Raw genomic sequence first — 12,982 nt, 5'->3', positions numbered from 1 at the left:
TGTGGTCAAGTTGAGTGTGTATTCCTGTGAGATGCCTGCTGGGATGAGCTCAGTGCTTTGCTTGTCAGTCAGATGACAGGGAACAATTCCAGTTTCCCTGTTTTTATTTTTCTTATTTTACTTTTTGTTTTTGTTTTGATTTTGCCGTGTTAAGAATGGTTGGTCCCCTGGACAAGAAACTAGCCAACTAAAATTTCAGTCTATTGGCTGGAATATTAAAAGTTAGATTTGTATGTGCAGTAGTCTGTCTAAATAAATATGCTTGGAACAGCAGTCATCCCCTCCCCTCAGCAATATTGCCATCATTAGTTGAAACACCCCTCAAATTGCAGGAGGGGGGCTGAGACAGGGACCTACTGTTCAAGAAACACAAGTTTTAACTCTTGTTTGGTGTTATTACATACTTTCTCTGTCTGTAGTTTCTGAAATCATGTTAAAATAATTTCACTTCACATTTCAACAAATGACTCTCACTTGTTTGGAAGAAGTTTAGAATAGATACATTCTGTCAGCTGTAGTTTGACCTCTGCCATGGTTTGTGAAAATAATACAAATAATGCACAATCTGTGTTAGAGCATGTAAACTTCTTGTGAACCTTGTACTCATGCTGGCATTTCCAGGTTGGTCTCTGATGCCCTGTTTAGCAACTGGTGGTATGGCGAGGCGACAACTCTTCAGTTATAAGCTGGAACATTTTTCAAACTGAGTGCCATTTCTTTCATCACAATATAGGTAGTGGAAATGTTTGATGTTTTCAGCAACCCCACACAGTTGGAATACAAGTATTACTTTCTCTCTGTGAGCTATCCTGAAGGAGATGACAACCCTGCGACTGCAGTTCTGCTGCAGCAGTTTAAACCAAATATTGAAGAACTGGTTTTAGACACAAAAAGCAGGAGGCAAGCAAAAAGTGGCACAAAACGCAAGGTATGAAACTAACAGTAGGCTCTGAATTTAAAAAACAACAACATTGTTTTCTTTCTACTGAAAGTACTCACTTATTCTAAAGTAGAACTAATTTCATAAGCTAATAACCTGTTTGGATCAATATCTGTCATGTTTTTAGAGAACGCATGCTGTTGATTTGTGCAGGTATTTGTGAGCAGAAAGAAGAAGAATTTAGTGAAGCATTTCCTTATACTTTTTGAAAACACATAAAAATATCTGTGTCTTTTGGGAGCATAAAGAGATAGTTCATTAGCTATTTGCACATTTTTATCAGGAACATTCTCCCTCTGAAAGGTTTTCTTCTCTTCCATCATGTTGGCTTGTGGGAAGTGTTCTTTGTTCTCCACTCTTCAAGTGTTCCATTCATCCAGAAGATTTACTAAAAAGGCATTTCAAATTAAGACTTTTAGTTGATTTATAAAATAAGAATGTTGAGCAGTTGGGTTAGAACAGATAAAAGGAAATACTACTTCACTCAAAGGGTGATTAACATGTGGAATTCATTGGCACAGGAAGTGGCAGCTACAAGCATAGACAGCTTTAGGAGGAGAATGGATAAGCATATAGAGCAGAGGTCCATCAGTGGCTATTAGCCACAGTTTATTGTTGGAACTCTCTGGGGCAGTAATGCTCTGTATACTTGTGCTGGGGGGAGCACAGTGGGAGGGCTTCTAGAACCACTGGTAGACTTCTTGATGGCTCTTGGGTTTTTTGGCCACTGTGTGGCACAGAGTGTTGGACTGGATGGGCCATTGGCCTGATTCAACATGGCTTCTCTTATGTTCTTAATGTTCTACATTTATAAATTTGCTTTTTAAAAACAAATCTTTATGTCCATAATAGCTAGCATGCATCAGATCTGGGACATAGATTTAAGCATGCGACAGTATATTGTTTATCTTGAGTCTTGCATGTGCAGATCTCGGACCATAGGGCAAGATTATTGAATTCAGAAGTCATCATATTTATTGTGTCCAGATGATAACCATCTTCTGAATCTTATCGGTGGTATCAAAGCCCTTCTTTGACTTTCTTCTAGTTAACTGTAGCATGCACTGATACAGGTTTTTCCCCTCAGTGAATTCTATTAAGGAAATTTTAAAATAACAAGAAAAAAATAAACCCCCAAAAATATATTAAGAGAAAAGAGGTACAGAACTAAAAGGTAAAGTAAATAGAATAGAAAAAAAAGAAAATATAAAAAATTGGCTTCCAATTTTCTCCATGACAAATACAAGTGAAATTACAAACTTAACACTTGCTCTCTCAGTACCAAAGAAATGTTTCTCTTTTTTTCTAACCTCTAATCTTTTTGTCACCCTTAATCCTCAAATCCACATTTCATCCATTCATTTTTTTCAATTTCCTGTTAAAAAAAAAGTCTATGAAGTGTTTCTAGTTAGCAATAAATGTAGATAATATCTTTTTTTAAATCAAGGAAGGAAGTTTAGACATCTCTTTAAGTTTCTTTATCCTCTGGTTTCATTTGAACATTAGTCTTTAGAATCTTCTGAATTAAAAGAGTGAATTTGTGTCCAAATTTGTTTAGCTTCGTTACATGTCTGCCATAAATGTTCTTCCATTTTGTTCTCATTTCCAACATATACTCAAGATCACCCTTAATCCTCAAATCCACATTTCATCCATTCATTTTTTTCAATTTCCTGTTAAAAAAAAAAGTCTATGAAGTGTTTCTATTTAGCAATAAATGTAGATAATATCTTTTTTTTAATCAAGGAAGGAAGTTTAGACATCTCTTTAAGTTTCTTTATCCTCTGGTTTCATTTGAACATTAGTCTTTAGATTCTTCTGAATTAAAAGAGTGAATTTGTGTCCAAATTTGTTTAGCTTCATTACATGTCTGCCATAAATGTTCTTCCATTTTGTTCTCATTTCCAACATATACTCAAGATATATTCTAGATATGCAACATATTTTTGAGATACATTCTAGCTAATTTATCTGGTGACATATACCATCAATATATTAAAAATTCTCTTTAGGACTGGGAAAGGAAAGGTCCCCAGTGCAAGCACCAGTTGTTTCCGACTCTGGGGTGACGTTGCTTTCACAACGTTTTAACGGCAGACTTTTTTTTTAACGGGGTGGTTTCCCATTGCCTTTCCCAGCTATCTACGCTTTCCCCCCAGCAAGCTGGGTACTCATTTTACCAATCTCGGAAGGATAGAAGGCTGAGTCAACCTTGAGCCAGCTACCTGAAAACCCAGCTTCCACCGAGGATCAAACTCAGGTCGTGAGCAGAGTTTAGGACTGGAGCTTAACATAAATTTGAGGCCCTTCCTCATATTTTCCCATTGTTCCATTTCTATATTATGTTCAAAGTTTTTAGCCCATAGATTCTTTCCCATATTCTTTTGTTTCAAAATTAAACAAAATTTTATACATTTTGGCAATAGCATGATCGTTCTGATTCAAATTAAGTCTTAGATTATTCAAAACCATAAACATTTTATATGCTTTATCTTGTAATTGTTCATTACAACCTCTTGACAAGTATGTCCTTCTGTTATCAAATCTTTTCTTAGTTTGATTTTACATTCCCCTTGAGAGAAGTCTTAATATGTTATGATACGTTAACCACTTATGCTTAGTTATCATTTTTTGTTTATCAAATGCTTCCTATGTAGAAAGCCACAAAGGTGTTTTGTGACAAAGACTAAATTTATATTTATTCCACATTCACAGGATGGCATTTCTTACATAATGATTTTTAAAATCCACATTATAACTTTATTATACCACAAATATCCATGCCAACCAAATTTCTAATTATGGTCTTCTAACTCCAGTAACCGTCTATTTCTCAGCAGCATCCATTTAGCATGCAGTTATTTAGAAGGTGGACCAGAAAAAAGCCTTGGTGTCTAACACACAAATAATTTCAAGGGTTTATTTTCTTCCATGTATAGGCTTGTGGCTAAATTTGATGCTTGCTTTCCAAAATATGATACTAGAAATTTGTGGGAATGGGAGCAAGATGGAATGCCTAACTTGTCATGAAAATCCCAGTGATGAGGATGAAAGTCCTGTAATCTTGGTTATTCAGAATGATACAATCTCAGACAGCCAGTTAAATGCTAAATGTCTAATGCTTAGACTTATTGAGTTGTTTAATGGGGTTAAAATATTGCATTAGCACCAGGGAGACCTGTGTTCAAATCTCTACTCAGCTGGAAAACTGTACTACTCAGCCTCAGCTGAACCACTCAGCCTATCCTATCTCACAGGGTTATTGTGAAGATAAAATGAAGGATGGAGGAGCCATGTAAGCTGCCCTGAGCTCTTTGGAGGGAGGGCTGCTTACATGGGTCATTCAAAACATGTAGCTTTCATGTTTTCCCTCATACTTGTTATTTTAAACTTGAACAGTGATGATCTGGTTTTGGCAGTTTGTAGAAATGGCACCTTGCTAAAAGATGTTTGTGTTTTCTAGCTGTCTGGTGACCCATGTACCACAGAACCCAAGAAACCAAAACGGTCTGGAGAAATATGTGCCTTCAATAAAGTTCTAGCTCACATTGTAGCAATGTGTGATACAAATATGCCATTTATAGGACTTCGGATGGAGGTAAGTAACAAATGTTTTCTACTGGTTTGGTTAGTTTGGTCATCAGTCAGTCCCTTTTAATCAGCAACTTTGTAAGAATTTCAAAAGAAGGGGGAAAGGTTGCTTGTCCACGAGAAAGCTAAGAGGATGAGCTTCCTGTTCCTGTTATGCCTGCCGCATGCAGCACAGAATTTACCAGAGTGGAAAGAATTTTCTGAACTATCACTGGCCAAGGGACACTGTGTGCTGGAGAACTGATAAACTGTTTTCTGAACCACAGTGGGAATGTACTACTATGAATATCCATTAGTGGTTAACATTTAATCAGTTTGGTCGATCATGAAATCACTGAAAAGCCTTGTAACTTGGCAAATAAAGAATTTGTGGCATTAGGTGAGAATAGTTTGAGTGAAAGCAGCTGGAAGTATTATAAAGAAGGGAGGAGTCCTGTCCAAAGTTGGGAATAAAGTTTCTCACTGGCAAAGGAAAGGTTTGGCAAGTGGGTATAAAATAGACTTTCTCCGTACTAGCCTGACATTTCTGGGAATGAGTTTGTGGGAGTACAAATCTTTACTTCAGTCTGTAAAATGACTTAGAGTATTTGCTGTCTGCAAGGCTAACCACAGCCCCTTATTCCTTTGCAATCACTTTGAATGGCCAGGCTTTTCCAGCATGATGTTGCATCAGGTGAGTCATCGTTGGTGGCATGGCTGATCATGTAGATTGGCAAAGTACAGTGTCCTCAGTGAAGGCTGCTGCATACTCATAATGAAAATATGTTATAGGAAATGCTGATTTTTAGCAGCTGCGGTATGTGTCAGTCACTCATTTTATGGAGTTGCATATGATTGATCTAAGAAGCATGGCACACACCCACAACAAGTATGATGATTATTTAGTAAAAGAATAGTTTTGTGAGTAGGAACCGACTTTATCTTGTTCAGATGAACGTAGGCTTTCTGGAGAAACAGGATTTGCCCAAGCCTAAGTGGATTTTTACTATTCTGCAGTATTTAATTATCTAGAAGATTTGTATGCCTAGTCTCCAGATCTTTAGAACAACAAATAAAGCAAAATCAAGAATACAATTAAACAAATAAAAACAATAAATAAAATCATAACAATAAAAGCGTAAACAATCCAGGTCAACAATTAAAATATGCCAGTAAAAGCATCCAATACAAGCAAGCCAGAGCAAAAAGCACAAAACACAGCAGTCTAAAATTATATTGATAAAACAGTGTCAGGCTAGGGGCTGGACCATACAAAAGCGCAGAAAGAAGAAACCCCTTAGTTAAAGTCTGCATTAAAAAAAGGAATGTTTTAGCCTAGTGCTTAAAGGAGAGTAAAGCAGGTGTTAAGTGAGCTTCAAGGGAAGACAGCAGTTCAAAAATGAGGTGCCACCATAGCCATTTCTCTAGTTTCCCTCATCTCTATGTCTGTAGGTGAGGGTGCAGAGAGTAGGGCTCGAGAAGAGGATCACAACATCAGTACTCACTATCACTACCAGTTATAACTAGATATTATTTAGCAAAGACCTTTATTTTGCTATGAGATTTTTTAAAAATCCAGAATCTCATGTGAATGTTTTTTCTTTCCCAGTTATCCAATATGGAGATTCCACATCAAGGACTCCAAGTTGAAGGAGATGGCTTCAGTCATGCGATTCGTTTGTTAAAGTAAGGAAACTATTCTATGCTTTCATCAATATAAGTGCAGTATTCATAAGTGATGGAAGAGGTGTATTTAATATGTTACAGAATTAAAACTTTGAGACTATTTTTAAACAAAGATGTTGTGCATCCCTGAGCAAAGCATAAAATTACAGAGTTTTGGCTCATTTGCCTAGTGAGTTTAGTGAAGGTATGTTGTTACGGAGTAGGAATCGGGGTGGATTGGGAAGTCAAAATGGCCTTGTTACAGTGGCCTTCCTCATTTGATGGAGAGTTAAAGAGATACTGGAGAGAGATGAGTATGTTTTTCCTTGCCAGCCACAATGCATGCAGTTTAGCCCAGGACTGTTCTTGCTGGCTACAAAATTTTGAAATGTCATGGTTTCTGACTCCTTTTTGCTAAAGGATCATGAAGCCAGCATGCAGCTTCCTGTACAAATCCCAAGTGCTACCATATTGCCTAGAACTTCCTCAGATCTATATTACTTTAGAACCTGTGTTCTGAAACTGTAACAAATGATGTTAGTTATTTGATTAAAATCCAGTGTGCTGAGTCAATGTAACTTAGGCTGTTAGAATCTGTTGCTAGACCCTGATGAGCTTAAATTTTAACCAAGAATTAAATTGATACTGAAAGGGAATTAAGTGATGGCACATTATAATAATTTGGATACTCTCTATGCTTTATCTCCTAATTCTTGATTAACTTTTATCAGTCAAGAAGCCCATTCTACTTCATTTTAGTCACTACACTTAAAAAGTCAGGTTCCTCTTTCTACAGTGATACATTTCATAAATTAGAAAAGAGCACATCACCCTTTAATGTTTTTCAGCTCTTTTCAAATTTTCTTTCAAGGACATTTCATTGTAAAAGTCAAACATCTGTCTGGAAATTTTGAATGTAAGATGCTGAGTGGTGCAAGCATGAGACATACAGTGGTGTTAAGCCTTCTTCTTATTCAACAGAATTCCACCATGTAAAGGTACAAGTGAAGAAACACAGAAGGCTCTGGACCGTTGCCTTCTTGATTGCACTTTCCGATTGCAGGGCAGAAATAATCGCACATGGGTTGCTGAACTAGTATTTGCAAATTGTCCACTTATTAGCACCTCTTCTAGGGAGCAAGGTTAGTTTCACAATTCTCTTGCATATTTCCCACTTTCTGCTTATATCTTTTGTATGTCAGAATAACATTACCACCTGTTTAATCTTTTAGGCCCAACTCGACATGTTTACCTAACATATGAAAGCCAGTTGTCTGAACCAGTTGGTGGCCGAAAAGTAGTTGATATGTTCCTCAATGATTGGAATAGCATTGCTCGATTATATGAGTGTGTTTTGGAGTTTGCACGGTCCTTGCCAGGTATAAAGACGTTTTCCTTTATTATTGTATTTTTTTGTATATTTTCTACCAAAACAGTTAACCTTTATTTTTCTATTTACCCCTCCTCCAACATCTTTTCACCTGTGAAGAAATACCCAGCCACCTAAATATTTTTTCAGAGGTCCGTATCTACAATTACCGGAAATTAATTATTTGTTATGGAACTACGAAGGGAAGTTCTGTAAGTACTACCTTAGCTATGAATATGTGCCAGGTAGTTATGTTTTGAGCTGTTACTATGCTATGGTTTCTTACCAAAAGTGATCGTTCACATTTTTTTCCTTTTCCCCTTAAGTGCACTGGGCAATGAAGAGCTATCTGAAATCACTTTGTAAATTGTTATCTTTATGGAAAATTGTCTGCAAAAGAACGTTCTAGCCCTTTCACTAGGGTATTTGCATAAGTTGGTTCATCTCTTAGGCTGTTATGTTGATGCTGGAGCAGAGGTTGTGCCTTTAATATTTTAGGATTAATATGTATGTGAAGCTGTCCCAAAACATGGTATGAATGATGGGACTTGATATTTATTTACACTGAAAAGGACTGAAGTACAAAAATTGAATCTTTTGCTGATAGAAATTATAGGTTTGCATTCTATTGATGTCCTACTGGCTGCAGAGGGAAGAGGGGTTATCTTGCTCCATTCCCCTCCTAACTGCAGCCCCCTGATTCATATGGGTTTTTTGCCTACAAGGGGCTCCTGATTCCTCACTGGAGGAAGGGAAGCAAACAAGAGTTTCCACCAGCAGAACATTTGTAGGATACGACCCTACTGTTCCAAGGTGCAAGTCCCATGTTTAGTATTTACTAAAAGTTACCAAGGTGGTTGCAAAAACAACTGCTTAACTGCTTCAGCCAAAGTAGTGTTTCCACAAACCAGAAGTACAAGCAGACAAAGGAAAAACATCTCTTCCTTGGTTCTACTATAGAATGTTCCCCACTGTAGATTGATTTAAACAGAAATACAGTCAGGGGCCTGTCTGACTTCTTGGTGTAATATATTCCCCACCCTTTTTCAGTACACAGAGCTTGTTAGCACCAGAAGGGTGGGAGAAGAGAACCCTTCTCTGCCTGAGATACCACTAGGTTGTGGAACAATGTTAATTAACTGTACTGCTCACTCATTCCTTATCTAGATTTCCAGTTGGCAGCCCCAAATGGCAGAGGCATTTCACTCTCTTTGGTACTGTGTTTCTCAGAATGTTCAGTATAGACAGTAAGAGAGACTGCGGTTAATCATACTTCTTGTAGGATGAGTGGCTGATAGGTAAGATATGTTGTGATAGTTACAGTGATGGAAAGGGGCACTTTTATTCTGTTTGGAAATGAGGTTGGATAAATTCTACAGCTGTGGGCAACTCTGCAGTGGTGATGTCTGACTAGTTATTAATAATGACCTTAAATTAAACCTTTGCTCCAATGTAAATATTTTTGATACACTATCTTGTTATGAACAAGTCTTGGACACTTTTGTAGAATGTCATTAATTTTTATTGTATCCTAAATACATACTGATACAATAATTCCTCAAATCAGTTGAAATAAATGCATTCAGTTAACGTTCTAACTCTGTGATGTGTTAATATCTCTTGATTGAAAAGTCTGTGTTCTGGCAGCCTTGGGCCCCAGGACCTGGCACTGAGATTAAGGTACCAGGAATCCACAAGAGAAGAGGTCTGGAAAGGGGGGCTGTTCTTTTTGTAGGAGATTGTCATTGCATTTTTGATCGTTGTTGAGAGAAGCATAATCGTGTATGTTTGCGATAAGGAATGATAGACAGGAATGACACTAGAGGATGCTTTTAGGCGTGACTGGGGTGGGACAGCATACTTGCAAAGACCAGATGTTGCAAGGATTGTTAAGTAATGAGCCAGTAACTAGCTGTACCTAGAAACTTTCTTGTATCTATTCTGAATTTGTGCCTTGTAGAAGTGACATTGTTTAAAGAGTCTGCTCACTTCCTTATTCACTGCCTTGCCGCTTGAATTGTAAAGGAATACACCCCTATTGTGTTGACCTTGGATGACACCAGGAAGGGGGACTGATTTTTACCTGGGGTGGAGGCACACTATCAGAAAGGAGGGGCAAGAAGCTAATTTCTGCCCCAGCTTCCTGACTGGGCTGTGAGCTGAAAGGGGAGGGCAGGGGAGTGGAGTGGTTCTACCACAATAATTTTACAATGTTATCACTTAAAATATTCTACTAAATCTGTTTCTTCAAAACATATCCTTCTTTGTTTTATGGTTATCGTATTTCCTGAGGATTCTTATTAAAGATTTTTTTTAAATTGTATGTATGTACGTGTGTGTGTGTGTGTATATATATATATAAAACAACACACAACTTTATTGAAGAATTGATAGTATACATGTAACAGAAGCAGGCAATAAGAATCAAAACATTGAAAAATAGACATCAATACTGGAGGCTAAAAATCTGTGCGCTAACTCACACTAACTCAGCTTAAAGGGAACACTGGTAGCAAGGTATTCTAGGAAAGAAAATCAGATAGCCATGAATTTGGAATCAAAGTCTTCTGAATCCATACATTGTAAAGATTCAGTGATTTTTGTCTAGTATGCAAAATTCTTGCACATTCCTGAGCCAGTTTGAGATGGTAAAAGGATTAGAAGATTTCCAGGATTTAGCAATAGTGAGTCTAGTAGCACATAAGTATTGCAAAAGGGTACGTTGAGTTGGACATGAAATACAAAAATGCCACATGTTCAGGAAGAAAATTTCAGGTCTAGAAGGAATGTAAAATTCTGTAATAGATTTTATTTGGAATACTACAGATTTCCAAAAGATTTGTGCTGGTGGGCAATCCCATCAACAATGTAAATAACTACCAGTGATTTGGCATCCTTTCCAACGTAATGGTGAGAGTGAGTTGTGCACGTGATGTGGTTTTTGGGGTGTGGTGTACCATCTCATGATGGTTTTATTAAGTTGGGTTCTGATAGAAATGTTATAGGATTTGAATGTAAAGGATCACCGACAGTTAGTCCAAGAGTCAATTGAGTTGACTGTATCAAGATCTTTTTTGCCATTGTTTAACCTAAGTCGGTGGAGTTGAACTTGAAGATTGCAATAAAATTTGGTAAAGAAGGGAGATAAATTTTTTGTGAAAGGAGCATGGCATTTTAATGAGATTCTCAAATGCTGTCAGTAAGTTAGATATTCTGGTCATATTAATATATATGAAATGCTATGCAAGGGTTATTTTCTTTGGATTTATATTTCTAAACTTTTTTTTATATTTACAGATCAGCATACAGTGGAATTCTGTACATCAGAAATTCCACATATCATTGGGAACAGTTGGACCAAACTCAGGATGTAGTAACTGTCATAATACTATCCTGCATCAGCTCCAAGAAATGTTCAATAAATCACCAAATGTAGTCCAGCTATTACAAGTATGTATGTATTCCCACCCCACCCACCCACCCACCCGCCCCCAAAAATTATCTGCTGCTTTTCCAGAAGCAGCTCACAAAGTAACAAACAGTAAAATCATAAACAAAAAATATCAAAATTAAAACAGAACATACAACAAGACACAAAAATAAGATTAAGAAGCCTAAAATAATATCCATAAAGCAGCTCTTGTGCTAGAACCATTTTAAAATAAACCCTCTTAATAAAGATTGAATGTTTCAGCTGGAAACTTGGGTAAAGAAAATATGTTTTAGCTTGTCTGAAGGACTGTTAAGTAGGTACCAGGCAAGCTTTAACTGACTACTTTGAATTGTACCCAGAAATGAATTTTTTTTTCAAAGGAAGGAGTCTTAGTAGTTTGCTTTACGTATACAACCAAATCATGGTATAATGCAGTATGAATTATCCTGGAGGGAACCTGTTTTGCTTTTGCCAAGCCATAGTTTGCTGTTGTATCTGAATTTGCAATCTGTGGTTTGCCCTTGCACAGGAAACCAAGCTCAAAAACAACGTTTGGTTCCCAGTTTGGAGACTTAGTTATGTGAGCCTGAAGTATAGTTTGCTGGTTCAGAAATTATGGTGAATTGTGCACCAAAACCCAGGAAGCATCTAGTTGACTCATGGTGTGCTAAAGAAGAGGGAACTGAATAAGCTTGGGATTTTTCCCAGGCATTCATATATCAGTGCCAAAAACATTGTCTGCCCATTATATCATGTAATTGAAATACAAAAATAACAGATTCTGTTACTCTTTGTATCTTTTTGCCAGGAGGCCACAACAAGATGTGGGGCTGCTAAGGATAAATCTGCTGTTAATGGGTTGCTTTTGATTCACATTCCCTCAGTAGGAAAATGAATGATATGAATATTTAATAATACATGAGCCAGTGGAGTATTACTGGAGATAAAAATAGTTTTAAAGCTGCATTTACATTGGCTGTGTGTATCTGATGGGTCAGTAATTGTGGTTGGCTGTTGTGAAAGTAAACAAATTCTGTGTTCTCTTGCAGGTTTTATATGATACTCAGGCTCCATTAAATGCTATCAATAAGCTCCCAACTGTGCCAATGCTGGGATTGACACAACGCACCAACACTGCCTACCAATGTTTCTCAATTCTGCCTCAGTCACCCACGCACATTAGGCTGGCCTTCAGGAACATGTATTGTATTGACATTTACTGCCAGAGCCGTGGGGTTGTCGCAATTCGTGATGGTGCATATAGTCTTTTTGACAATAGCAAAATTGTTGAAGGGTTTTATCCTGCCCCTGGTCTAAAGGTGATTATTCTTTGTGTCTGCATTCCACTGTATATTTAGGGAGGGCAATAGGTGAGCTCCCACTGGTATTTCAGAAAAAAATTGCTTAAGAGGAAAAGCTGATTGAATCAGGATCACTTCACTGTTGGTCTTTTCAATCACGTTTAAATTTTAGACTGCTTCATACAGTGTTCCTTAAGAGTGTTGAGTGGTAACATCCTACAGATGCTATATGTTCTTGCATACCTTGGAACACTGCTCTAGATTACATGAGTGTTCAATGCCAATAGAGGAGTCAGCAAAAGAGCACATGGTTTACATGCTTGAAATCCCAGATTCAGTCTCTGATCTTTCTAGTTTAAAGAAGGACCCCTACCTGAGGTCTAGGAGAATTGTCAACAGAGTGTAGACTGTGGTGGCCTAGATGAACCAGTGTTCTAACTCTGTTGTAAAGCAGCTTTACATTATCAAAGATTTCAGGTTTTCACGGCTGGTAACATCATTAGGGTTTGTAGAATCTTTCGGGATCAAGTGCCGTGGAACCACTTTGAAAGAACTGAAGTCCTTTCTACGGTCTCACATTATCATACCCGCCTGAACAAAGAAGCTATTGAGATTTACAAACACCAGCACAATTTTAACAGAAAAGAAGAAGGCATTTTCATCCACCAATCTTGGTACCCAGCTCTGCAAAACACCCTACAGAC

The 12,982-nt window shown here is 37.4% G+C and overlaps 1 protein-coding gene across 4 annotated transcripts in view; it reads left to right on the top strand.

The window, feature by feature from the left end:
• MED14 (mediator complex subunit 14) overlaps positions 1–12,982 on the top strand; it is a 69,076-nt gene that overhangs the window by 27,708 nt on the left and 28,386 nt on the right. For all 4 annotated transcript variants that reach the window (XM_060234134.1, XM_060234137.1, XM_060234135.1 and 1 more), the window contains exons 14-21: positions 734–928; positions 4,404–4,538; positions 6,120–6,196; positions 7,157–7,317; positions 7,408–7,554; positions 7,665–7,756; positions 10,842–10,994; positions 12,027–12,296. In XM_060234134.1, coding sequence (XP_060090117.1) covers positions 734–928; positions 4,404–4,538; positions 6,120–6,196; positions 7,157–7,317; positions 7,408–7,554; positions 7,665–7,756; positions 10,842–10,994; positions 12,027–12,296 — 1,230 coding nt within the window. The remainder of the gene's footprint in view (positions 1–733; positions 929–4,403; positions 4,539–6,119; positions 6,197–7,156; positions 7,318–7,407; positions 7,555–7,664; positions 7,757–10,841; positions 10,995–12,026; positions 12,297–12,982) is intronic.

This window comes from Heteronotia binoei, chromosome 3 (genome assembly GCF_032191835.1).
Source record: "Heteronotia binoei isolate CCM8104 ecotype False Entrance Well chromosome 3, APGP_CSIRO_Hbin_v1, whole genome shotgun sequence".
Taxonomy (NCBI): Eukaryota; Metazoa; Chordata; class Lepidosauria; order Squamata; family Gekkonidae; genus Heteronotia; species Heteronotia binoei.
This window is presented reverse-complemented; position numbering and strand designations above follow the sequence as displayed.